We start from the raw sequence: 21889 nt of genomic DNA, 5'->3' as shown, positions 1-21889 counted from the left end.
TTTGAACATTTTCTTTTTGAATAGATCCAGATTCAATATGGGATCATGTTCCAAAACCCTAAAGTCAAGACTTATCGGATATACAGATCGAATCCCGATCTATTACATAAAACGGATCCGAATCCGAAAATTTCAATTCTGACCCAAATCCGACCCGTTGACACTGCCCAATCCTCCAACACCTTCCAAGTTCCAAATTAAACCCCCTCTGGAGCATGTAAAAGACGTTTCTATTTTGTGCCGGCGCCGATGAACCCCAATTTTCTCCGGAAAAGTGGAATTAGATAAATTGGTCGACAAGAGATAACCTTTATCCTCACCGTGCTGCTGTCTCCTTGTCTTCGAAGGGCTCGGTTAAATCAAGAAATAATCTTTTATCCTAGCCTTGAAGGTTAGGGTTTGATCGGGTTCGTGCTACCTCTGTCCCCATTCTTTACCGTCAACGAACGGATTGACGCCATCCTAGCCTCATTCAGCGGCTCCTGTTCCCCAGGTATCTTCCGCCATCATCCCCAAAGTTAGGGTATTCCTCGAAGCTTGGGGTAGGATTTTTTGTTTAGCCGTATTTGTTAGAGCTCATACATAGAATAAGATTAAGCGAGAGTTTTTTTCCTTTGGGTTTTCCCTATATTATTTGGCAGGAATCATGTCTGTAACAGCAGGGGTTAGGGACACAGTAATTGCAATTAGGGATAAACTTAGAGGTAAAATTGGGCAAACCAAAGTTAAAAGGTACTGGCCTGGAAAAGCGCCTGAGTGGGCTGATGATAATGATGAGGATGGAGACATTAGGATGTCAAGGGCAGATGCCCTTGAAAAAGCTTTCCCTAAGCATGAAGACTCATTGGATGCTGTTAGAAAAGATGACCCTAGGTTGCGGCGTTTGGCTGAGAGTAGGATTGATAATCGTGAGGAGATTAGGGCTGATCATAGACGTATCCGTCAAGCTGAGATTGTTTCGACGATTGAGGAGGAGGAGAATAGGAGACAAGATTGGATGGACGTAGAAGAAGAAGATGAAGATGCATTAGAGGAGAGGAGGAGGAGAATTAGGGAAAAGTTACTGCTGAGGCAGCAAGAAGAAGCTGCACTCCTTCCAGAGGAAGAGGAGGAGGAAGCAGAGGAGGAAGAAGAGGAGGAGGAGTCTGAGTACGAGACAGACTCTGAAGAAGAACAACCAGGTATTGCAATGGTGAAGCCAGTGTTTGTTCCTAAGTCGGAAAGAGATACTATTGCTGAGCGTGAGAGGCTTGAGGAGGAAGAGAGGGCCCTTGAGGAGTTGGTAAAGAGGAGGAGGGAAGAGAGGAAAGTTGAAACAAAGCAAATTGTAGTTGAGAAGATTCGGGAGGACGAAGAGATTCAGAAGAACATGGAATTGGAGGCTAATGTTGCTGATGTGGATACGGATGATGAAATGAATGAGGCAGAGGAATACGAGGCCTGGAAGGCTAGAGAGATTGCGAGGATCAAGAGAGATAGAGATGACAGGGAGGCAGTATTGAAGGAGAGGGAGGAGATTGAGAAGGTGAGAAACATGACCGAAGAGGAGAGGAGGGAGTGGGAGAGGAAAAATCCAAAACCTGCTAAACCAGGAAAGCCTAAATGGAGATTCATGCAGAAATACTACCACAAGGGTGCTTTCTTCCAGTCAAATGCTGATGATCGTGCTGGAACTGCTGGCTCGGACGGTATCTTCACTCGTGATTTCTCTGCTCCAACTGGAGAGGATAAGATGGATAAGACTATCCTACCTAAAGTTATGCAAGTCAAGCACTTTGGTCGGAGTGGAAGGACTAAATGGACACATCTTGTCAATGAGGATACAACTGATTGGAACAATCCGTACGTACTTCTTCTTGCAAATTGCATTAACTGCTGATATTGGAATCTTTACTTGAATCCAGATAGAAATGAATGCTTGATGTGGTTTAATTCGACTAAATCCTAGTTTTCCACTACTGGAAACTGGAATAAGTAGCCCATTAAGAAAGTTAGCATAAAATATTTTTCCTTTCTAGTTTAAAGTAAGCAAGCAAAATTTTACTTTATACAGAACAGGCTAACTTTAACTTCTCTCTGATAGGTTGTATATATTTATAGTTTTGTTACCTTTTTTTTTTTTTTTTTTGGCAAAATTGCATTATGATAATTGCTTGCTATCATGTGTCAACAAATGTTAATCCTAGTTTTCTTTTGCTATACATCTCAACCGTTATATTATGCTAGATTTCTCCTTGCTTGGTTCTAGAAAAAGGTTCTAGTAAATGTAACTTTGCAGGTAAATTATGTGTTTATGATGGTAAATGAAGATAGAGTGAGAACCTATTTGTGTCTCTCTGCAAATGGGTAATTTTGAAACAAATTATGTATTCTAAACAGTTCAATGATTGCATTCATACTTAGTTCAATCCTGACAATTTGGACTGAGACACTGAGATGTGCATATTGTTTTCTTCATCCGAAGAAGCAACCACACAAGAGGTTTTTAAGTATGTTACTTTTACAAGTAAATATCTGACGAAATACTAGATGGTTGATTTTGAACACCTGTTGGTGAATTGATTTTGACCTTTCGTCGTGAATTATGTTTTTCTGCTGCTTGATGTCTTGATTCTGAGTGCAGATGTAATTATTTGTGTTATGTTCTTTGTTGCAACCATTATGACATGTGCTTGGAAGTTGGATTGCCATTGGAGTATTCTGATTTCCATGACGGACTAATAGTTATCTTGTATCTGTGCAGGTGGACTTTCAATGATGCCATGCGGATCAAGTACGATGCAAAGATGGCTGGAATGAATGCACCTATAGCAAAACCTAAAGGAAGTAAGAAGCTAAAGGATTGGGAGTCTAAGTGATGCTGCATGTCAAACTTGTTGTGCAGACATATCAGGACGCATCTCTGTAGGTTATCTGATTATTACGTGAAGGTTTCAACCAGTATATTGATGGCTCTGCTATTGTAGCCAAAAGTAGTGCTTCTCAGTGTGGTGCCTTTTCCTGTAATGAGTTGTCTTTTTAGACTACTCTCACCCCATCACAAATCACCCAGTCCCAAAATGAACTCTTGTTATACTCATGGTCCTTCTAGTTGCCTGTATTTCACAATGATATTCTCTTACCCTCTCTAGGCGCCCAAATGGCATGGATTGGAATCATGCATTTTGTACACCTGTCTTTAATCTAGGCGCCCAAAGAGGATTTACTGACTCTTGACTGCATCCGGCTGATGGCATTCAATCCTTCGGAAAGTTGCAGTTTAGCGTTTTCGTCTTTGGTCACCCTTTTTTGAATTGGGAAACATTTGTATTGTGCTTCGTCTGAGTTTGAGAACCTTGCGCTCTCATTAAACGGCTTTGCTGATGGATGCTTGTAGTTGATGGGTGTGCCTCCCAGAGACGGCAAAACTGAGATTGCTCTCATTTATGATGTAACGCTTCTCTTCTGTTTTATTCGTTATAGATACAGCTTTGATTCGAACTTCTCAATCCAGAGAAGATCAACCTGGGATCAACTTTTACACCTTTATGTGTTGATTCCAGGCCACAACAATCTAAAACCACATTATGTTCAAGGATCTTCATGGTCTTGTTTGGATTGTGGTGTTTTACAGAAAAATTTTTATGTTTATTGTAAATATAATTATTTTTTTATTTTACATATATCAAATTGTTACGGTGGAAGTTGCATGGTAATAAATAATTATCTTGAGATTAGTAGGATTTTTTCCTTCCCAACTTTCTTCATGCGCTACGCATGCCCGTCTTATCGTTGGGACTTAGGAGTGAAAGTGTGAGGGTTGTCTCAACCTTTTTTTTTTTTTGGAGCTAGGACGGTCGTGGCTCACTTAAAGTGGTCGGATTGTTACCAGTTCAATTGGTGATAGGATCAACCGCTAGACACCTGATTAATCGAACCTTATAATTCGGTGTCTGTCGCAAAGAAGACAGCTGCCGAGCCGAGTCGACAGCACAAGTTCATCTGTAAAAATACAAGAGTGGTTGGGGTTTTGTCTACAGTCTCACTCCTATGTTGAAGTTAGTTATAGATCGAGGGTTAAAGGTACAAGTAGTTGGATGGTTCGTAATGTGTACCTGACTTGTAGATAATGATGAGTAGTTATAAGGGAAAATTCAATAGCCAGGATTTGATACCTACGCCTGATTAATGATTAGATGACAAGCTATAGCGGCAGATTCAAACATAACTCTGATCATTAGGACGGTGGGCGGTCACATCAACCTGTCAATCATTAGTCATCTCATTTATCAATGTGTTAGGTGTTGGAGTCTATAACCGTGCTCAAGAGAATAGTGAAGTTGGGTCAATTAACCGAGATGGTCCTTCATCTCGGGACGGCGAAAACGAGATTGTTGAAGAAACTAAAGAGGCGAGATAATCATATTGGTATTGAATAGCTGAGGTGGTGACCATACTTCTCGCTTATAATTTGCTCTGCGATGCAACTACTTGTAAAACAAAACCCAAGACAAATCCTAATCAAAATTCATATCTCACTAGATTGAACTAGAAAAACCCTGACCCCTTTAGATATTTTTATTTTGATAGAAAGAAAATGGAGAGAAGTTTAGGGGGAAATTCATTTCATTTCAAATATGTAGGCTACCATGCATTTTTAGTTACTGTTTTGTACAACTCTCCTTTAAGTAGCATGACCAAATCAATCCTACTAGTCGAGCCGCCCATCGAAATCGATTTAAACACGAATAGTGGAAGGGGGGATAAGAGAAGAACTCATCAAACCAACCCAAAGTGAAGAAAGGGAGTAAACCGGGTTGAGTCAAGTCACGGATAACTCAAACGTAAAAACCATTAGAAAATATTTTGAGATAATTTCAAAACCCCTTCTAAGCTTTCTCCTAATATCACTTAGCACCTTTGAGATTTTTAAAATTTCATTTACCTCCTCTATCTACTTGACAAGATTAGATGTCCTTTTTAATAGTCACAAATTAATGCCATTACCCTTACATTTTTAATAATTATTTAACAAAAAGTTCCCAAACAAAAAGAGATTTTTTAACCCCAAAAATAACCAAATAACAATCCAATATTAGTCCGTATTTCTATGTATCTAGATGGTGGTAGATTAGCAAAGGAGGTGATTAAGTTAAATTTAGTAACATCAATCACTTAAAAAGATTTTTTGATAAATAATTTACACCTTAAAAAATTTTGTGGGACGATCTTAAGGACTTCAAGCAAATACACAATGTAATTCAAGTTGTATTCGAAATTAAAATAAACTTTTTTATACATGTAGTCTGCATGTAAAGCCTACTTATAGAAAAAAATTTATAAATAAGCCATTTCAAAAATATTAATCAAAAAATGATCTCATGATAAAATATCAAAAAATTGCCTATACTTTTTTTTAGGTGAAAACAACATGGGCAATTTCTAGGTATTTTTAGTTTTACTTTCTAGTCTTATTTTAATTTTTATTGTTGATGTAAGTTTCATAAATAAGACAACATTACCTTAGTATTGGAAGTAGAATTTTTTCTCTCTTTGCTTTCTCCTAAAGGGCCTAGAATGTTACCAAAAAAAAAAATGTAAATTCAAGGGGTAAACTAGGACTGTAATTGAAATTTGACTTTCTCCGCTCCATCCATCACCGACCCTAGTGAAACAACATCCTCTACTGAAGAAAAATCCAATTATTTTCCGCCCCTCGCCCTCTATTTAATCCATATCTCAGTTCCTCGATCATTTCTCTCACGCCTGCTAATATATACCTAAAGAAACTCATTTTTCCATACCGATAACCTGCATTCATATATACATAACTCATTCTTGGGAAGTGAAGTCAAAGAAGCCTTCGACGATGGAACCTGACTACTTCCGGGATGAGCAAGACGAGAAAGACTTTGAAGCTGAAATCCCCCTCGATGAGGAAGAGGAAGAGGAAGCACAGAGGACTACTGTTTCTGAAAATCTAAGCACAGAAGAGGTTTCTTTCTCTCTTTTTTTTTCTTGCTTCACTTCACTATAGTTCGGTTCTGCATATGTCTATTTTCCTATCTCTATCGTATGCTGCGCTTTGAAGTATATAATTAGTGTTCGAGTACATGTTTTTTTTATGTATATCAGGGCAAATATACTTAGCCCTAGTTCTTTTTCTGTTTTTTTTCCTTTTTCCGTTTTGGGCGTCTGATCAGGAGCTGGAGAACGTGAAGAAGAAGCTTAAGGAGATTGAAGAAGAGACTGGCAACCTCCGCCAAAAGAGTGCCCTAATTGAGAAGGAAATTGGGGGTGCTGCTGAAGGTGAGATTTACTTCAATCATACACATGCAATCACAAAAACACAGACACCGACAGCCAATATTTGTATACATTTTAACATTCACTGGGCAAAATGTTAGTCGGATCATATTCCTGCAAAAACACATCGGTGCGCACACAATGTATTTACAGAAGTGCATATTGAAACCAAATATTTGATGTCATAATAATACATTTCCGGGGTTTTTTTTTTGGCAATCTTTACTTGTGTTTCATCATTTCCAACAAGCTTCTGTAAATTTATGGTAAAAGCTATAAAGGGAAAGTAATGAGCGGCAGCCCTCTTGCTTGGGTGCATCTTAATAGAAAATAAGATATGATGACAAACAGAGTTTTGCAACATGTTAAAATGACACTTGGTATGGTCATTACTTGACAGCAATGAACTGTTATAAGTTATTACTTCATATGTAATTTCATTTATGAAGATAGTGATGGTTGTTTTGCTGGTATGGATATAAAGTAGGAAAGCATAGTGTGATATCCGGAAACATTTACAGCAATGGCAAATGGTTGTGGTTGGGCCCCTGGAAGTCAAAGTTATGCTATTTATGTTTTTGTGCCACGTGAAACATGTGTCAAAAACAAATGACACATCTTGGGTAATTTGAATACTCAGTCATCGTATCGATGAATGGAGAATGTTTCCGATTCATGTAGGATATACGAGCAAACAATTTTTGGGCCTTGGAACCAGATCAAGTAAATACCCTAGGGATGGTTTGGAATATCTTTAACTGATTCATGTGTGGATAATGATCATTTGAGATATTAGTTCAGATTTTCTATTCTGTAAATAGAGCCATGGATGATATCTTTAGAAAAGAGCATGAAAGAAGGATGGATTTTTTTGGGTATTAATGCCAATGTTAATAGAGGAAGAAGAGATGAAAAGCAAAGTGAAATTAGGAAGGGAATAAAATGCCAAATGTAGACAGATAAATGGTGGTAGCTGTTAGATTCATTTGAACAAGGGTTATGCTTATAGTCTAATTCATTGGAATCCGAGACTAGTATTGCTTAATGCGTGTCTTTATTTTCTAGATTGGCTTCCTTCTGCTAACCACTTCTCAACGTTGAGGATGAATAAATATTGTTGCTTTATATGTGGATATACATATTTAATTCGTTTGAACATCTGTAGACAATCTACAAATTCCAGATGATTAATGTTTTGTCCCTTCTCTAGTTCTCTTAGACGTCTTGCTATGTTGCAATTCTGCTGGGTATTAATCTGGTTACTTATCATGAAAGATTTATATACATTTGCTAGGTCATGAAAATTCAACTGGTGCTTCTGATGATGGTCAGTCTGAAAAAGAGGAGGTGGATTCCCGTTCAATCTATGTTGGAAATGTGAGGCTCAAACCCCATCTTACATAAGTTGCTTATAAACATTTGTTTGCCACGGTAAAGTTTTGTCAATACTGTAGCACAGAAATTAACTGGTTTTATGATTGGTTGGAAGGAGATGTGCCACACTGAAATTTCATCCTTTTAACATCTTAAAATTCATTCATTCTGTGTTTGAATGGAATCTTCTTAGAATCTAAATGTGATGGTTTCATCTTATTGCGGTGGAAGTGCTATAAACTATTGTTTCCTCAAGAATTTCTGGGTTGCATTGAAAGTAAGTAGTATAAGGTGGTGAGATCATCTCTTTTCTTGTTGACATGATCTAACCCATGACAACTAACTTGTGGGAAATCTTTACATCTCTGTCACTTTCAAGTATCTAAAATAAGCAGTTAGTCCTAGCCCCCAACACAGACACACATACACAAAAACAAAAGGGGAAAAGAAACAACGCATGCTTTGTCTCAGATTCTTAATAGATTTTAACATGTTGCATAAACTCTTGAAAAATTTCTAATGTGTTTAAACACAGAAGAAAATTGCAGCAATCAAGAGCAGCTTATAGCTCTGACTTTCGCTTTATAGTAGATTGTTTTTCCTCTTGAATGTGATCTCTAAGTCATTTAGCACAATTCCTAGAATTGCTTGAAGTCACCATAATTACTATCCGTTATGTATTGATGACAAAGAGGCCTCCGTCACAGAACAGCTTTTCCAAGCCTTATGCCATATTGCATGTTTGGCAACATTCAGTATTGTCTTCTAGATGTTAAACTTTTACATCTAGTTTGCTACGTTTCATTAGTCTTTGTTTCAGGAGGAGGGTGTGTTGGTTCATTATAACGCATCCTTATGTCCCAAGGGTTGCCGACTTCATGCCTCTAATTTTGGTTGTGGTGCTTTATATCAAAAGTATCACCACTGATAGGAAGGATATTGCTCAATGTCAACATAGCTGGAATGTACAAGTTCACAGTTCGATGACATTGTATGCCATGAGAACTTAATTGGTCTTGCAACTGAGATTGCCTTGTTTGTGTTCCCTCTTAGGCTATATTGACTGGGATTTCGTTGTCAACTTTGTTTTTTAATTGCCCTCTTCACTTGTTAGGTGGACTATGAATGTACTCCTGAGGAAGTCCAGCAACATTTCCTGTCCTGTGGTACAGTGAATCGTGTGACAATACTGACAGATCAATTTGGTCAACCCAAAGGATTTGCTTATGTGGAGTTTGTCGAAACTGAAGCTGTTCAAAATGCTCTCATGCTAAATGAATCAGAGTTGCATGGTCGTCCAATTAAGGTTTTGAACGTCTCCTGCTTGAAGACTTATAATCTTAACCTCCGGTTTTCACTTAGACAACATTCATGATTTCCTACAGGTAATGCGTAAGCGGACTAATATCCCTGGAATGAAACAGCACAGAGGAAGGCCGTCATTCAGGAGGGGTTTCACGCCAGGCCCACTTTCCCACCAGTCATATAGTTATGGGTAAATATTGCCTGTTGGATTGTGCTTTTGTTATCAAAGTATTGGCTGCAATCATTTTCTGGTTTAAGAATTTAGGTTTTCATACTTTTGTTGAAGGAAAAGAAAATCCTGCAGTAGCTGGGATTCTCTTCTAAACTTTGTTTTGCATGCAGGAGGGTTCCGAGGTATAGGCGTCCAACGCGCTATAGTCCATACTGATGGACGTCCCCGAATTGATGACATGCTTTTTTACCGGGCCTTGATTGAAAGAAGCATTGACAATTTCTGGCTCATGGCGGTCACAATTTTGTATTTCTTATGCAGGACTTCGTTTTTAGTGACATCTAGCAGCATGCAATGGTAGCAGGGAAACTTCAATTAATATCTGAAACATACATGTAGCTCGCAGATTGTTTTGGTGTTATGTAGGTGACAAATTATAGGACAACAATAGTATGTTGTAATCAACTGATAAAAATGTTGTTTCAAGTTAGTCCGAGGTGACCTCAGGCCTCGTACTAGCAACTTTCGAGCCCTTGTTTGTACTTTGTAGGCATTGTTCAAATTGACTCTATTGGAGATGCTTTAGACTAGCTGTGGGTTAATTCCATAATCCCATTAGGGCTTTGAAGGAAATATTTGAATGATTACTCTGCAGTTATTTCTGGTTACATGCTTTGATCTCTCTTTTCAAGTCAGCTTACGGCCGGAATTGATAACACAACCCAAGAAAGAAGGGGCTCAGGTATGATGTAATTGGGATTTCCATTCCGCAGTCAGTCCCTAGCTGATAGGCCTATGGTCCTCCTTTGTACCGGAAAAGATTAACACTACAAAATCTGGTGTTTAATGGTCTGCGAAATGGACAAGTTGGTGAATGAATGCGAATCTTTTGCTTGGGATCAAAGGAGGCCTGTGTTTGTTTAGAAAAAGCAAATTTCTAAAGCAGACATTCTAATCGGCTTCGAGTGGGTAAGTAATTTGGAAAAGTTATGAAATGCTCATGGAAGAACTAACTGCATTTAGGACTTTAGGTGCAATAGGAGCGAGTCTGCTGAAAGGGAGCCGATCTGAGGAGCTGTTTGAAACTGTTACGGACGGTTTACAATAAAATATCTTTCGGCAAATCAAGGTCGTACAGTTGCAAATCAAATTGAAGATTTTTTTTTTTAAAATAAAAATTTTGTATTGTTGACTGTATTGTTCTGTAGGATGTACGTAAGAAAAAGAAATGTTGTTAGAACAATTTTTTTTTTTTGAAAACAAAATAGTTATAACAATTTTGACTCCGTTTGAATTAACTATTTTTAAAATTTTTTACTATAGTAGAGCTTTTAGAGTACATTTTGAGATATTTTTAACAATATTTTAAAATATTTAAGAGTAGTAGATTTTAAAAATGTATTTTGGGATATTTTTTAAATATTAAAAAAATTTAAATTATTTTTTAGACTATTTTTTAGTGTGCTTTTTAAAAATTTTTATAATATTTAAAAAATTAAATTTTGAAAAACTGAAGAAGCCAACGAGTACAGGACTATTACCTCAGGTAAGGGATTGCATTTGGTAAATTGGTAAAGGTGCCAACAGGCCTTGACCTACGATTCAGAAGCTATCTAAAGAACATTACAATATATTTATATTGAAAACCCACGACTGTATGTAATTGTGAAAAAGGGAAACAAAATTAACGACGTTTAAAACCTGAAAAAAATGTTTTGATTAAGAATTTGCTTCACCAACGGGGTAATTAATCGACTCAAATAGTTGTCTAACGAATACCGTTTCGACTCCCCTTCTCCAGAAAAAAGGTCTCGAAACGAGAGTATGCAATTTAGGGCTTTAGTTTAGCCACAAGAAGAAACCCACTAATGGCTTCCAATAATGATGCCAACGACTCTGAAAAGCCACCTTCCTCGTAAGATAACCCATTCTGCGAGAATAATGCGTCCCAATCTGAATTACCCAAATTTTAAGATTGTTTTTTAAAAGATTTTTTTTTTGCTCTTTGTAAATGAAAATATAAATCCGTGGTTTCAGGCCGAAGAAGAATGTATATAAAGATCCAGATGATGGTCGGCAACGCTTCTTACTTGAATTGGAATTCGTTCAATGCCTCGCTAATCCCACTTACATCCACTGTATCGTCTTCTTCTTCTTCCTCCCATTACTTTTCACTTTTATTATCCGTAATTCGATCATAAAATCGTCCTTTCTTTTTTTAAAATTTTTAGCACTAGTTAAACTGTCTAGTTTGCTAGTATGTTGCAAAAATGATAGTTCTGTTACTTTCCGGTAGAGCTAAGAACTATGGAAGGAGAATGCTATGGGCTTGGATTTTACGTGGTTTACTGTGCTTATTATGGAGTATACTATGCTACTAGTAGTTTTTAATTAGTATGTATTTGTGTTGAAGTTGTGTGGTGTGCTCAGTTCAATTTGAAAATTCTGCTATAGATTTAGCGCAGAATCGATATTTTGAAGATGAAGCATTTATTGGGTATTTGAAGTATCTCCAGTATTGGCAACTCCCGGAGTACATTAAGTTTATCATGTGAGTTTAGAAGTTCTGTTGCTTTTTTTATGGAGCTCCCCTGCTAATTTCCTGTAGGCTTTATACTTTGGCTGTATGAGTGCTCATTTTTTTGGGAATTGTCTTTAGGTATCCACATTGCCTTTTCTTTCTCGAGCTTCTCCAAAATCCCAACTTTCGGAATGCAATGGCCCATCCTGCCAACAAGGTCTGGATTTTCAAGACCTATTTGTGTATTCCATATCTCCTTTTTCCTTATGTTTATGTTGTGTGGGCTGTAATAGTAGGAGTCTGTCTAATTTCCTATGCCCTTGCTTTCTGCTTCTTCTCCAAGCGCATTTATTGTTGAAAAGAAAGAAATGCAAGGCATTGTCATCTTTTACTGCGATTGAATTAATGGTATGACAAAAAATTGATGCTAATTACTGTCATTTTTTGTTTAGTTTTTTTTTTTTTTTGGGGGGGGGGGGGCTTCTTCATATAGCTCCTCCAGTCACTCCAGTGCTTTCTCATAATTAATCCATAAATCATATGCAAGGAACTTATAACCAAAAAAATGAGAATAAATAGAGCTCTGGGTTAGACTCTTGTTTTCTCGATTAATTGAATATCTTAATCTTGATTGTCCTCATTCGACGTCAATTTTATGGTGATTTTGAGTAAAATATCAATGAACATGTCCTGGAAATGATGTTGCATTCAAATTATAGCTGCCTGCGTTCAAACAATTTCATTCTGGTTTTAATTGAACCTTGACTTCTGCATTATACAACCCTTCTTTGGGTGTTTGGAACTAGATCTTTTGGATGAGTGGTATGTATTTGGATTTGAACTCTTCAAGTCTTCCAGCATTTCTTTTACTTTGGTAAGGCCAATTCTTAATAGATGAAAAGTAATCATTAATAGATGAGGTGACGTGTAAAAGAAGATGATTGTTCCATCATCCTTCATTAAGATGGATTTTTTTGGATTATAAAAAGAAATGTTGCTACTTGGTTGAATTTCTGAGGATTAATCTCTTGTATTCTTTCTTATTATGAAAGCAAGTTTTTGAAATTTTATATTCACTCTAGTTGACTCTGTTGGTTAGAAGAAGCATGTTTAGTACATTTGTGGATACTGCTCGGAAGGAGCCTCAGTCAGGGGATGGAAAAGTTTTGTCAAGGTTGCTAAATTAGGTAGAAAGTAAAAATGCTCTGGAATTTTCTTGATGAATGGCCTACATCTAGCTTGCTGGGATTGTAGACCCATATTATGGATGCTATGATTGAGGAACATTTCTTGCTGTATATGGTAATTTGGCTTTAAAGTCTTGAAGAGATTGGGAAAGCCAAAACAATTGATCCTTAGTTATTAGGTTGATATAGGCTTTTTGTTAAAAATGTAGTTGTCTCCAACATGATTGCAAAAGCCAAAATTGTATGAGAACAAGGAAACTCAGTAAAATTATATAGAATTCTATTCCTCTTTTGTGTTCATTGAAATGCTATGCTTTGGTTCCTCAACGTATCTTTTTGGTGTACACTCTGGACATTGTAGGAATTGGCACATAGGCAGCAGTTCTATTTTTGGAAGAACTATCGAAACAACCGATTGAAGCATATCCTTCCAAGGCCTCTTCCTGAACCTAGTGCTGCTCCATCTATTCCCACTCCAGTTCCACCTCCACCTGGACCGCCTACAACTTTATCTGCTCCTTCTCCTGGTCCTGTACCTTCTCCAGCAGCTTCAGCACTCTCTCCAATGCAATATGCCATTCCCTCTGGATCTGCTTTTCCGAAGAATGATCCCAGAAACAGTGGGGTTGATCGAAGAAAGAGAAAGTATAATCTTGTCATTTCTATTGTTGCTTTATCTTTGACTTCGAACATTTATCCAACTGAGTCCTTTTAGCCGCATACGTATTAAGCAACTTACTACACAAGGCACTTAACAACTCATCTTATCTAAACAATTTTTATTTTTGGCAGGAAAGATGGATGACACTACATTCATCTCTGAGCAACTGTGTTGTGCATGGGATAAACTATTGAAGGTACTGCTATCTTTACACTCTTGGGCTTCACTAGATTGAGGTACAGTGCGTGTCCAGATAATTTCTTCATCAGTTCTGAAATTTCAGTAGGGTTCGTGCAATGAATATGTTGTGATGGTTATGTATTTTTCGGGTTTCACATTTGTGTACATCTCTACTGGCTGGAGAGAAAGAACTAAAGAATATTATTTGTTATTCCCATCTGTTCTCCATGCTTGTTCATGTCTCTCAGCGTCATTCTGTTTTGTTTCCCAAAACTGTTAGTGCTTCTGCTGCAGATCCAAAAGTTGATGGTGAAATATGCCAAATAAATTTTTGTCAATGATGATAAATGCTGCTTCATATCACCTCTCAAATGAGTACTGAGTGCAATTTGTTGTTTGAGTGAGCAAATATCTGAGCTGCTTGGTTGGACATTGCTCATACAGAAATCTGGTAATGCACCCAACTTTAGTCCATTTAACAGCATAATACCGAGAAAGCATGATTGTACAGAGAATGGAAACGAGTACGTCAGTTATTTCATCATTGTTGGTAAATATTCGGATTTATAAGTTTTCTTTAAATTTGATTTTTATTGATGATTGTCTGTTTTTGAAGTTATATTAGAAAACAGTAAGTATTGACTGCTCAATTAAGTTTCAATGGTTGCTACATCGCACTTTCAGTTGGCATGTTTCCTCTAATAAGAGTTTCATTAAGGTCTGAGTGCTCGTAAATAGATTCCATTTTGTTTTTCTTGATCGTTTAGGTTGCTTAGAACTCAAGATGTAATTGTTGATTTGTCGTTGAGAACTTTCCACGTGATATGTTAAAAAACAAGTGTTTTGTACCTGCAGGTTACTTTTGAGACAATACTACTACTAGAGCGAAATAGTACTGTGTCTTTTCACCTTAATAGTTGAACAAGAATTGTAATATTTGTGTACGCGAGAAGGCTAAAGTTGCCTTGTGCTCCTGTATTTACGTTGCAGGTGAATATGAATGGATGCAGCACTCTCTTCCTATTGCTTCTGAAAGCTTGTTAGCTTTTAGGATCCTGGTTGGAGAGACAAGATTATTCAAATGTGCTGCAAATATAAATTGCCTTCTTGAAACTGGACTCAGGCAAACTTCTGGTTGTGCTTATTCTCCCTACTTTTTTGGCTTTCCAGTTGTACAGACGTAACAGAGCTGGAGCTAGTGTAACCTTACTCCTATTTGAAATCTTTAATTTTCTCGATTCTGATTTATGGTTTCATGATTTATTAACACCATGTGTTACACTTGTGTTACATTCCTTCCATCATCATCAGTACTCAAGGAAAGCCACGAATAATGAACAGAAGTTGACCTGAGATTTGAACAAATTATAGAGAGAACTTTTACAAAGTTGCCTAAATTTTCCAATTATTATTATTATTTTTTGGTCAATCTCAGCATCATGGTCTTCCTTCAAAAAAATCTCTGACTCCAGCGAGTCTCCACGTACTACTCGATGGCCTTATCCATGTCCTTCTCCTCCGTTGACCAAATCTGCGCTAACTAATTCCCAGAAATTGTTAATCAATTATTGGTCCAGCCTAGCACTAGCTTCCGGTGTTAGGTGAGATGAGAACGTCGGTGGCTCGCAGCGTCCAACCGCAATGCCACGTGCTCTCTTCTTTTTGTTTATATATGGAGATGGAGATGGAGTATTTTTATTTTATTAATTTTTTTTTTTGGGGGTTAAATTACTAGTATCAATCAATCTCGTAATGGAAAACGATTTTCCTTCCTAGTAAGATCCACGTCATCCAGTGCGTTGGCGCTGCGCGGCGTCTTCGTTGGTGGGCTCCGTCCATGAATCTGTATCAGGGGTGGCAAAAATCGTCATTCGTGATTCATGTAAAGCTGCCGGCGGATAACCTTCCCGCAGCCCCAACAGGTGGCTACGGTCCAAATATGAATGCGAGGTGTCCCGTTCAGAGTAGGATTGAATTGAGTAAAATATTTGAAAAATCATACAACTGTGAAAAATAAGGCAATAACAAACACGTGTGATTGAAATAATCAAAGCAGCTAGATGATAATCTAGGCCAGTAGTATGTAAATCAAACATTAATTTGTGGCACTTGGATTTAACTACTACAGCTGTGCGATGAAGTCTGAACGTTTTCCCTATATTTTGGAGGATAGAGTTATGAACAAGTATAATTAGCAATTTATCTTCTTTTTTTTTTGTTTTTCCTAGTGTCTTTTTTATGTTCGAGATGACGCTGTAAAATTTGTTATCAACTAATCGAGTATTAGAGCTTTGATTAGACTGTATTCCTAACGTGTTAATTGTTTACACGTATATGCAGTTGAATCCGCGTGGTGCGCGAGTTTAGATTATCAGCCAAATTTAATCCATCAAAGACACATTGGTCTCCGGTTGTTTTAATGTCTTCATCCTCCAAGATCACTTTCCGTGCCAAATTATGCTTTCAACCGAATAGTCCTTTTTGTTAATTGCGACACAGTTTAATAAATCCCCTCCGTCCTGCTTTGATAGTTTTTGTTTTCTTTTTAATACAGTTTGAGAAAAATTAGTTAACTTATTCTTTTATTTTTCTAAAATATCCTTACATTAATAGTAGCAAGAGTTTGACTAATTACTATATATTTACATTAATTGCAATAACAATACTATGAAAAGTTGCACCATTCAAGGCTCGAATCAAAACAATTAATGAATAAGGTAGGTTATCAGCCAAATTTAATCCATCAAAGGCACACTGGTCTACGGCTGTTATCCTTACATTAATAGTAGCAAAAGTATGACTAATTAAGAGTATACATTTACATTAATTACAATAACAATATGATGGAAAGTTACACCATTCAAGACATGATTCAAAGCAATTAATGAATAAGGTAAGTTATAGACAAATTTAATCCATCAAAGGCACACTGGTCTACGGTTGTTTTAATGTCTTCATCCTTCAAAATCACTTTCCTTGCCAAATTATGCTTTCAACCGAATAGTCTTTTTTGTTACTTGCGACACACGTTAATAATCTCCTCTATCCTACTTTAATAGTTTTTGTTTTCTTTTTCACACAGTTTGAAAAAAATTAGTTAACTTTATTGGAAGAGTAAATCTAATCTACTATTTTCTAAAATATTCTTACATTAATATTATCAAGTGTATGACTAATTACTATGTATTTACATTAATTACAATAACAATAGTATGGTAAGTTGCATCATTCAAGACATGAATCCAAGCAATTAATGAATAATATAGATTATACGCACTAATAACAAAGTACATTAAATAAGGGTATTTTAGAAAATTTATAAGTTAATTATATTTTTTAATTGAAAAGTGGATTGTAATTTGAGAAGAATGAATAAAAAAAAATACTATTAAAATGGGACGGAGGGAATAATTTGTTTAAGCGCCATATCTTCGATTCCACTATAACTTCAAGATGTACTATTGTATTTTTATTTTTTAATTTTTGTTGGCGGTTTTCTATTAAAGATTTGGAGGGAGTTTGCTAATAGATAAATGTTCAATGGAAATTCTAAAGTACCATAAGATTTTGTTGAATATATAATCATAATCATACCCTGGAGATAGAGTATTCATTTTAACAATCGTATTCAACTAATGACATAGTGATTAGTGCCTTAACGGCTCTGTCGAATCTCCCGTTTATTACACGAAAAGGGGCATCTCCGGAATTCCAGAAAAAGTGAGGTTGGTCGCCCAGACCTGCTTAGTGGTTACGTTTTTTTTTTTTTTTTTTAAATATATTTTTTCCTGCCAAATTTCCTCGTGCGTTTCCCTTAAACCAATTGACTTCCCTTAAAACAGCTATGTGACTGCTGGGATCGTCCAATCTGACTCCCGTCCCAGTCAACATTTATCCCCATCCGGTAACCCCGGCCAAATCCCTGCCCTCCCCAGCATCTCCCAAAAGTCAAAAGTACTCCGTGTATATATACATATACATATATATATATATATAGACATATATTTATGGGTATGCTTGGCCTTGAGTAGAGAGTGTAGATTGAATAGTATAGCTAAACTGCCAGAACATTTGCTCTTTTTCAGTTTTCTGTTTCATTTTTATAGGAGCAGCCATGAATGCACTTGCAGCCACCAATCGTAACTTTCGCCAAGCGGCCCGTATTCTTGGCCTTGATTCAAAGATTGAGAAAAGTCTTTTGATTCCATTCAGGGAAATCAAGGTAACACTCGAAAGAATTTTTGCCTTTTGAATCATGTTGTTCTTTTTTTTTGTCTTTTTTTTTCGGAGGGGGTGGCTTAAGAACGTTTCTTTGGTGGGGTGTGATCAGGTTGAGTGTACCATTCCAAAAGATGATGGAGGTCTGGTGTCTTTTGTTGGATTCAGAGTGCAACATGATAATTCTCGTGGACCCATGAAGGGAGGCATCAGATACCATCCTGAGGTGATCTTTTTCTCTTCATTTTTTATTTCCCAAAATCTAAGCTTTTACAAGATCGGCGTTTGTTTTTCTCTTCTTGTTTGGTCGTTCATGTCTTTGTTTCATGGTTCGGCATTCACCCACTTGAATCATGCATGTGTTTCATTGCAGCTGAAATTGATTATACGATCACGGGATATGGTTTTAGGATCCTTAAATGTTTGTGGTTCACCTGAGATCTGTTTAGTATCGCTAGCCAGCAGCATGACACCTTATTCAAATTTATTCTGTTATATTGTACTGGGTTCTTGGGGTTGGGGTGCGGAGGTCGGGGTACAGTGTTGTGTTGATTGTTTGATCGAAATGAGAAGTTACAAATTTGAGAAAATGCTTTAAACCTCTCTCCTCCTGGAAGTGGTTGGAGGCCTTTTAGCAAAAGCTGAACAATGGAGCCCCTATGAGTAAGGATTGTGAGTTGTAATGTACTTTGTAAGAAAGAGATCCTATGCAGGATTTATGCATACACTGATGTGAATTTGAAAGAAAGAAAAGTTTAGTATGTGGTTTTGTATCATCTGTTACTGTTGTTGTTTTTAGCATCACCGAAACAGGATGTCATGCTCAGATGTAGTGTAACATTCCAATTAGTCCCAGTTTGTATCCATTCATTATGCTTGGAGTTGGGCGTGAGCATTTGGCAAATCCAACTACCCAACTAGGTGATACATGATGAACTGTTCGCCTTTATTGCATAGATGGGCTGTTTCAACTTGATAATCATTCATGCACTTCTGTTTCTGTCTTCAGAAAATTGTCTTTGAGATTGTAATCCTTCCCCATCCTGCTTGAGTGCCTCTAGTTTTGCTTTTGGGTAGTTAAAATTGAATCTCATATGAATGATTATAAGTTTTCATAGTATTTGTTTGCAGAGAAAACATTACAGTTTGCTCGTTTGAGTTAAGTTTAAAGTATGTTTTAACGAAGATTTATCTTTGATGTGCTGGTAAAGCGAGAAAAGCGCTAAATAGTGTATTGAATTCTGGACAATAGACTTTGTTTCTTATGCATTTATTGATGTGCTTCTGCTAGGTGGATCCTGATGAAGTCAATGCTCTTGCTCAATTAATGACTTGGAAGACTGCTGTAGCTGACATTCCATATGGCGGAGCTAAAGGTGGGATTGGGTGCACTCCTAAGGAATTAAGTACGAGTGAGTTGGAGCGCCTTACACGGGTCTTCACACAGAAGATTCACGATCTTATTGGAATTAATACTGATGTTCCTGCACCAGACATGGGCACTAATGCCCAGGTATAGAAATTTCTACTACCCATTAATACATAGATTGCTTTTACAGAAGTGGTTAACTATTCTTATTTCTTGGATCTCAATTATATATATATGTATATATCCTTATATGCTTCTTTTTTGGATCTGGATTATATATATCCTTGGATGCTTTACAATTTTAAAAATTTGAATGATCAGACAATGGCATGGATTTTGGATGAGTATTCGAAGTTTCACGGTCATTCACCTGCTATTGTAACAGGAAAGCCCATCGTAAGTACTTTGGTATTAAAAAGCATGCGCAGACTATGTCTAGTTAGATCATGAGGATGTTTTATGATTTGCCATATAACTAAGGGATGAATTAAATTCATGTTTGTTATGCTAGGATCTTGGTGGATCTTTAGGTAGGGAGGCTGCAACTGGGCGTGGTGTTGTGTTTGCCACTGAAGCATTACTTGCTGAATATGGGAAGTCAATTAAAGACATGACATTTGCCATTCAAGTACTAATTCAGTCCTTAAGTTATATCATCATGTACATCAACTATACATTGTACAAATTCTCATGCAAGCTGAGCTGGTAATGAAACCATGTGTTGCTTAGGGGTTTGGCAATGTTGGATCTTGGGCTGCAAAGCTTATTCATGAGAAAGGTGGGAAAGTTGTTGCAGTGAGCGATATAACAGGAGGACTTAAGAACCCCAACGGGATTGATATTCCAGGACTGCTAACTCATAAAGATACAACTGGAAAGCTAGCTAATTTCAGCGGTGGAGATGCCTTGGATCCAAATGATTTGCTTGTACATGAATGTGATGTTTTGATCCCATGTGCTCTTGGTGGAGTTCTGAACAGGTTTGCCACTAAGACTTGTCATCATGTGCATATGCTTTCTCCATCTTCTTTTCTAACCCACTTTTAACATTTCCTGTTTGATTGAATCTCCCTAAGAATCTTTGATGAAGTGCATGTCACATACACCTTTTCTCAATTTGTTTTCTACACCTAAAATAGCTTTTCCTTTGACGTACTTTAGCTGAGAGAAGTATATCTTTTTTGTCCATTGTAAGTACATATGTGCATGGTACTCTATGCTGTCTCAGCGTAGAAACCTTTTGGTGTTGTTTTCAGAGTTCAAAAAAAATTAATGTTGCTTAAAAATGCTTTTCATGAGGCTCTTTTGAAGTATCTGAACCCTGCTGGTTTCTTTTCTGATACAAGGGGATTCCTCTTTGTTTTGTTTATTTAGTCTTTTATAAATTAGAACACCTTTAGAAGGAATAAAGAAAATGGCTCTGTATAGCATCTAACTTTTGTATTTGTTGAACTTTTCGCGACTGAAGGGAAAATGCAGACCATGTCAAGGCTAAATTTGTTATAGAAGCTGCCAACCATCCTACTGATCCAGAAGCTGATGAGGTGCCACTTTTGCCAGGTCTTTTTTTGGTTTATTGAGCAAGTATAGTGCAATATATCTAAAAACATGCAATGAACTTGCAGATTTTGTCCAAGAAAGGGGTCATCATTCTTCCTGATATATATGCTAATGCTGGAGGTGTAACTGTCAGTTATTTTGAGTGGGTTCAGGTACAGTTATTGGTTGAATTCTGCAATTTAGGATTGTATACTTCATTTCTTACCATAAATTCAGTTTTATAGCTTTTCTTCTTTCAAGCACCGCTCGAGCATATTCAGGCATCGTTTATCAAAAACCATTTTTCATAATCATCCACACATGTTTTTGTTTAAGTCCCATTTCACATAAATGGCACTGGGGCTTGTAAAGTATACTTCCTGAAATTAAAAACTGGTTAGTCCAGTATTTGTGTCTAGTTTGCTTCGAAACAAGAATTATTTGTGTACAAGGAGTTTGACTTTATGTGTTAGGCTTTCAGTGTGATGTATGGAAGATTTATATATAGAGAACGCATAGTAAGCTGTCTGAGCTTTCTTGCAGACTGGCTAATAGGAGCTGATAGAATTGACCTTGTTTTGCAGAATATACAAGGTTTCATGTGGGATGAAGATAAAGTAAACAATGAGCTTAAGAAATACATGACAAGATCCTTTCACAACATCAAGAACATGTGCCAGACACACAATTGCAACCTCCGCATGGGTGCATTCACACTAGGAGTGAATCGTGTCGCCCGTGCTACCCTGTTAAGGGGTTGGGAAGCATAATTTAACCTCTTCGTGGTTGCCTACTTTAGTCGCCGAAATTCACAGGAAGACGGCAAATTGAATTGAATCTCAATAGCTCGTGGCCCTGTTGAGCTGGCTGCATTATGTTGCTTAATCTCAATGGTTCATATATTAAGCTATAGAGACTTCTGAATTATCATTCTTTTTTGTTTGAAGAACAGCATTATGTTTTGGAAATGCAGAAAAGCATTGATTAATGAACTTGGGAAGTGTATAAATTTTACAATCTCAATTTAATGAAAAAGAATTGCTTATTGTCATTTTTGGTTTCGTTGCCTCAAAGCATA

General features: G+C 37.0%; 4 protein-coding genes across 8 annotated transcripts; all 4 read left to right on the top strand.

Annotated features, from left to right (window-relative positions):
* The first annotated feature begins 226 nt into the window (after positions 1-226).
* LOC113727355 (uncharacterized) lies at positions 227-3503 on the top strand. Its single transcript, XM_027251479.2, has 3 exons — positions 227-493; positions 642-1842; positions 2744-3503. Exons 2-3 carry the CDS (start codon positions 647-649, stop codon positions 2856-2858), a joined length of 1311 nt encoding a protein of 436 aa, XP_027107280.1. The 5' UTR covers positions 227-493; positions 642-646; the 3' UTR covers positions 2859-3503.
* Positions 3504-5708: 2205 nt separating this feature from the next.
* On the top strand, positions 5709-9804 carry LOC113727356 (polyadenylate-binding protein 1). The gene is made up of 6 exons (XM_027251480.2): positions 5709-5974; positions 6183-6288; positions 7580-7662; positions 8774-8965; positions 9045-9154; positions 9307-9804. The coding sequence occupies exons 1-6, from the start codon at positions 5849-5851 to the stop codon at positions 9350-9352; spliced, it is 663 nt and encodes a 220-aa protein (XP_027107281.1). The 5' UTR covers positions 5709-5848; the 3' UTR covers positions 9353-9804.
* Positions 9805-10741: 937 nt separating this feature from the next.
* Positions 10742-14952, top strand: LOC113727334 (mediator of RNA polymerase II transcription subunit 31-like). 5 transcript variants are annotated; one of them, XM_027251432.2, is made up of 8 exons: positions 10755-11051; positions 11174-11274; positions 11591-11687; positions 11796-11874; positions 13206-13489; positions 13637-13701; positions 13980-14209; positions 14676-14952. In XM_027251432.2, the coding sequence occupies exons 1-6, from the start codon at positions 11005-11007 to the stop codon at positions 13647-13649; spliced, it is 621 nt and encodes a 206-aa protein (XP_027107233.1). In that variant the 5' UTR covers positions 10755-11004; the 3' UTR covers positions 13650-13701; positions 13980-14209; positions 14676-14952. The 5 variants fall into 5 exon arrangements, with proteins under 5 accessions (XP_027107230.1, XP_027107233.1, XP_071934343.1 ...); XM_072078242.1 differs by having other exon boundaries at positions 13966-14209; XM_027251429.2 differs by lacking the exon at positions 13980-14209 and having other exon boundaries at positions 10742-11051.
* Positions 14953-17687: 2735 nt separating this feature from the next.
* LOC113727351 (glutamate dehydrogenase A) lies at positions 17688-21788 on the top strand. Its single transcript, XM_027251473.2, has 9 exons — positions 17688-17907; positions 18016-18129; positions 19195-19416; positions 19594-19668; positions 19784-19900; positions 20002-20252; positions 20741-20816; positions 20898-20984; positions 21396-21788. The coding sequence occupies exons 1-9, from the start codon at positions 17800-17802 to the stop codon at positions 21579-21581; spliced, it is 1236 nt and encodes a 411-aa protein (XP_027107274.1). The 5' UTR covers positions 17688-17799; the 3' UTR covers positions 21582-21788.
* The last annotated feature ends 101 nt before the right edge of the window (positions 21789-21889 follow it).

This window comes from Coffea arabica, chromosome 2e (assembly GCF_036785885.1).
Source record: "Coffea arabica cultivar ET-39 chromosome 2e, Coffea Arabica ET-39 HiFi, whole genome shotgun sequence".
In the NCBI taxonomy this organism is placed as follows: Eukaryota; Viridiplantae; Streptophyta; class Magnoliopsida; order Gentianales; family Rubiaceae; genus Coffea; species Coffea arabica.
The sequence above is the reverse complement of the archived record's forward strand: the minus strand, read 5'-3'. Positions and strand labels throughout refer to the sequence as shown.

Excerpts from the sequence above, each read along its gene's own strand:
- LOC113727355 (XM_027251479.2), top strand. The coding sequence starts at position 647 with ATGTCTGTAACAGCAGGGGTTAGGGACACAGTAATTGCAATTAGGGAT. Across the intron at positions 1,843-2,743 it reads ACAACTGATTGGAACAATCC|GTGGACTTTCAATGATGCCA; the intron begins GTACGTACTTCT and ends GTATCTGTGCAG.
- LOC113727356 (XM_027251480.2), top strand. The coding sequence starts at position 5,849 with ATGGAACCTGACTACTTCCGGGATGAGCAAGACGAGAAAGACTTTGAA. Across the intron at positions 6,289-7,579 it reads AATTGGGGGTGCTGCTGAAG|GTCATGAAAATTCAACTGGT; the intron begins GTGAGATTTACT and ends TACATTTGCTAG. Across the intron at positions 7,663-8,773 it reads GTTCAATCTATGTTGGAAAT|GTGGACTATGAATGTACTCC; the intron begins GTGAGGCTCAAA and ends TTCACTTGTTAG.
- LOC113727334 (XM_027251429.2), top strand. The coding sequence starts at position 11,005 with ATGGCTTCCAATAATGATGCCAACGACTCTGAAAAGCCACCTTCCTC. Across the intron at positions 11,052-11,173 it reads TCTGAAAAGCCACCTTCCTC|GCCGAAGAAGAATGTATATA; the intron begins GTAAGATAACCC and ends CCGTGGTTTCAG. Across the intron at positions 11,875-13,205 it reads TGGCCCATCCTGCCAACAAG|GAATTGGCACATAGGCAGCA; the intron begins GTCTGGATTTTC and ends TGGACATTGTAG.
- LOC113727351 (XM_027251473.2), top strand. The coding sequence starts at position 17,800 with ATGAATGCACTTGCAGCCACCAATCGTAACTTTCGCCAAGCGGCCCGT. Across the intron at positions 19,417-19,593 it reads ACATGGGCACTAATGCCCAG|ACAATGGCATGGATTTTGGA; the intron begins GTATAGAAATTT and ends TTGAATGATCAG. Across the intron at positions 19,901-20,001 it reads ACATGACATTTGCCATTCAA|GGGTTTGGCAATGTTGGATC; the intron begins GTACTAATTCAG and ends TGTGTTGCTTAG.